We start from the raw sequence: 3835 nt of genomic DNA, 5'->3' as shown, positions 1-3835 counted from the left end.
ATGAGCCATGATTACACCGCTGCATTCCAGCCTGGGCAACAGAGCAAGACCCTGCCTCAAAAAAGAACAATTGCTCTATATGGATGGAAAATTTGAGGTTGGGAGTGGGAAGAAAATTTATATTAAAAAAGCTTCATATTAGAAATGACTGTTTTCAGCCAGATGCTCTGGCTCATGCCTGTAACTCCAGTACACGGGGAGACTGAGGCAGGAGAACTGTTTGAGGCCAGGAGTTTGAGACCATCCTGGATGACAACAGTGAAACCCCATCTCTACAAAAAAATGTAAAAAATTAGCCAGGCATAATGGCATGCTCCTATAGTCCCAGCTACTCAGGAGGATGAGGTGGGAGGATTGCTTGAGCCTGGGAGTTCAAGGCTGCAGTGACTTATGATCATGCCAATGCACTCCAGCCTAGAAGACAGAGCAAAGGCCTCAAAAAACTAAAAAATAAAAATAAAGAATCATTGTTTTCTATTTATCTTGTAATAGCAGACGAGAGAAACTATGTCCTATCTCCCATAATCCAATGACCCCAGATGAAAAAATCAGCCTCTTGGGAGATGAAGGAAGACAGGGAGACCATGACTAGGACACTGTCCTCTTGGACATGCAACCAACAGAATCAAGAAAAGTCAGGTCTGAAAGACAATCTGATCATATGGCCCAAATCCTATATGTGTGTTTTTCAGGAAACAAGCTTTTTAAAAATTATGCTGAAAAATCATATTTAAAGAGCAACAATTTTAATCACTGACTTTACTATTTCCATATAGTCTTATGAAAAATTATTTTCTCAACTCAATGAGTAAAAGACAAGAGCAATCAAAACACAAGACCGCTCTGTAGAGCCAGATCTACTTGGTCCAGTCACAAAGATTACACCAGATACATTTCCATCCACTATCTGTGTTTGGCATCCTCTTCTCTCTCCAGGAATCCCCTTGCCTTCATCCATCTTTCCTCCTCTAGGTATCACTGATGGGTCTCATTCACGCAGAATATTCTAGCTCTTGAGACTGTAAACCCCCTTAGTTGCTAACCCAATGCTACCTTTCCCAGGGAATGCATAGGTTTCCATCATATACTAAAGATAAGAAAGTCTTTAAGACCCACACAACTCCTTAATTGTGGTTCTGAATCATGCAATAAGCATAAGGAAGATATTTTTGAATAAAGAGCGCTTTCCTTCTTTTCTCTAATTGCATCATTTAAGCAGCCACCTCCTCCACCTACTTGTAAGACCAACACTGCATCTGTATTTCCTTAAAAGGGAATATTTACCTATTAGACAATGTGCTGCTTTCCACATGGTAAGGTTTTCTTTTTGCTGACCTTGAAGGAGAACGATCCAGAAGTCTCTGGGTTTGAAATGTAGGGTGATTCAAACACTGTTCTGTCAAGTATCTGTCAGCTGGGTCCAACTTCAGTAAATTCTCAGGAAATAAAATTTAGGATTGTTAAGAACATTACAAAGTCAAATTTAAGTTCTAATAAAAACCTTATTGTTTTTCCTTATAAAAGAAATACACAGTCATTGCAGAATATCAGGTAAACACAGTTCAGGAAATAAAAAAAAAAGACTATCTAAATCACCTATAATCTCATCATCAATGTCCTCTTGGTATATATCATCCCAGCCCTTTTTTTGAACATCCTATATACATATTTTCTTTTACAAAATTTGGCTTCTATTATATACACAGTTTTATACCCTGCACTTCTCATTTACTAATCAAAATCATTTTTACAATATAATTTAAAAATTTAAAGTATACTTTTAATTAAGTGGATATTCACTTGAAAGAAAATACATTCTTAATCTTTCTCTTGTCCCCCAGATACCCAGTTCCCTTTTCTGGAGGCAGCCTAGGTTACCAGTTTCTTGGGCATCCTTCCACAGATACTCTATACATATCTCTATCTGCTCCTTTTATTTTACCCACATAGTAGTATACACACAATTGTGGAATTTAGCTTTCTTCCCACTTGACATAAGATCTTAAGAAATCATTCTGGGCTGGGCGTGGTGGCTCATGTCTATAATCCCAGCACTTTGAGAGGCCAAGGCGAGCAGATCACCTAAAGTCAGGAGTTCGAGACCAGCTGGACCAACATGGTGGAACCCCGTCTCTAATAAAAATACAAAATTAGCTGGACGTGGTGGCTCATGCCTGTAATCTCAGCTACTCAGAAATCAGAACTGTGGTTTCTCAAGGTGGGAGGAGGAGGCTGGGGGCATAAAGCCTGGAAGGAATCGTAAGAAGGCTTCCAGGGTGTTAATAACTTTCTCTATCTCCATCTGGGTAGAGTTACATTAATATGTTTACATTATAAAAAGTAACTGACATATAGACATAATTTGTGCACCTTATGAAAGGGTATTTCAATAAAAATATTTACTTAAAGAAATCTGATGGTAAAGATATTAAATAAATAGGAATTTGAATGTTTAGCTTCTAAACTGGCAGAAGCACAGGAAGATTCAGGTTATCTTTCTACTTTTAACTGTGCTAGCTTTTACAGGTACCACACTGATGCTTGGCAATTATATTTGGTAATGATTTAACAAAAACATTCAATTATTTTTAACTAAAGAAAGATAAAAGGCAGAAAACATGAAATTGTATTTAATTCCATGTTCCTACTTTATTCTATTTACATTTTAAAAATTACCAAATTATTAAGGTCTCAATCAATAAGGATTGACTGCATAAAAAAGTATATTGACAAAACCTACCTAAGTGATAATTTATGTATAATTATACAAAAGGCTTTGAGAGTTCTTTTTTGGGGATAGCATTTCTCAATCTGTGTTCAGAAGAACACTAGAGCTTTAGTTTTATAAAAAACAGTATTCAGTATTTAATTAAATTTGGAAAATATTGGGTAAGACAGAAATGCTTTTTTATTGTGATATTTCTAAAAGCCTTTATAGATTAATAAATATTGTGAATCTCTACAAAAGGTTATATGGTATGTGGCCTTTCCCAAATGTCACAGCCTCCTCCCCCACCTCCGCCCCCATACCTATGTACACTATGTTCCCTGGAACACAGATTAACATAGTTTAAAGCACGGCAAAATTCTGAGAAGCCACTCAGAAATTTCCGGCTGTGCTAAGTATGCCTTTTAAAGGCTCTATGCACAGTGTAACCTCCACTGATTTTGACAGTTGATTGACTGGGCATAAAATAAAATTGATCCATTAACAAGTGTTCTTTGAAGGTCTACTATCAAACAACCAACACTTGCTTATGCACTTCTAGCTGCAGTGAAAGCTGGAGAAATATGAAAAATAGTTCCCACTCAAGGAGCTGACTGTCTACTGGAGAAAAAAAATAAACTTGAATAATTTGAGAATGCTTTTAGAGTGAAGAGCAGGAAGACTTCTGGACAGGGAGGGTAGCATGAGGGAGAACACTCAGACCACAGCATTAGTAATGATCCTGATATGTCTAAAGTAGAACCAGAAAGAGTCTGGGAGAGAAGAGACCAAGTTAGAAAAAGAGGAAAATCAGATTCACTGATCAAATCTGTGTAGATGATGGGGGCTTCAAATACCATGTCAGAAAAAAATTGTTGAATCTCTTATTTCAACATTGATTTTAAGATATGTTTTAAAACCTTATGCTTAGGCCGGGTGCGGTGGCTCACGCCTGTAATACCAGCACTTTGGGAGGCCGAGGCGGGTGGATCACGAGGTCAAGAGATCAAGACCATACTGGTCAACACGGTGAAACCCTGTCTCTACTAAAACTACAAAAAATGAGCTGGGCATGGTGGCGCGTGCCTGTAATCCCAGCTACTCAGGAGGCTGAGGCAGGAGAATTGC

At 37.8% G+C, this 3835-nt stretch overlaps 1 protein-coding gene across 3 annotated transcripts in view; it reads right to left on the bottom strand.

The window, feature by feature from the left end:
- CDKL5 (cyclin dependent kinase like 5) overlaps window positions 1–3835 on the bottom strand; it is a 213136-nt gene that overhangs the window by 53520 nt on the left and 155781 nt on the right. For all 3 annotated transcript variants that reach the window (XM_037742797.1, XM_017540632.2, XM_037742796.1), the window contains exon 11: window positions 1285–1436. In XM_037742797.1, the coding sequence (XP_037598725.1) occupies window positions 1285–1436 (152 nt within the window). The remainder of the gene's footprint in view (window positions 1–1284; window positions 1437–3835) is intronic.

Source organism: Cebus imitator, unplaced genomic scaffold, assembly GCF_001604975.1.
Source record: "Cebus imitator isolate Cc_AM_T3 unplaced genomic scaffold, Cebus_imitator-1.0 Scaffold128, whole genome shotgun sequence".
Classification (NCBI taxonomy): domain Eukaryota; kingdom Metazoa; phylum Chordata; class Mammalia; order Primates; family Cebidae; genus Cebus; species Cebus imitator.
The sequence above is the reverse complement of the archived record's forward strand: the minus strand, read 5'-3'. Positions and strand labels throughout refer to the sequence as shown.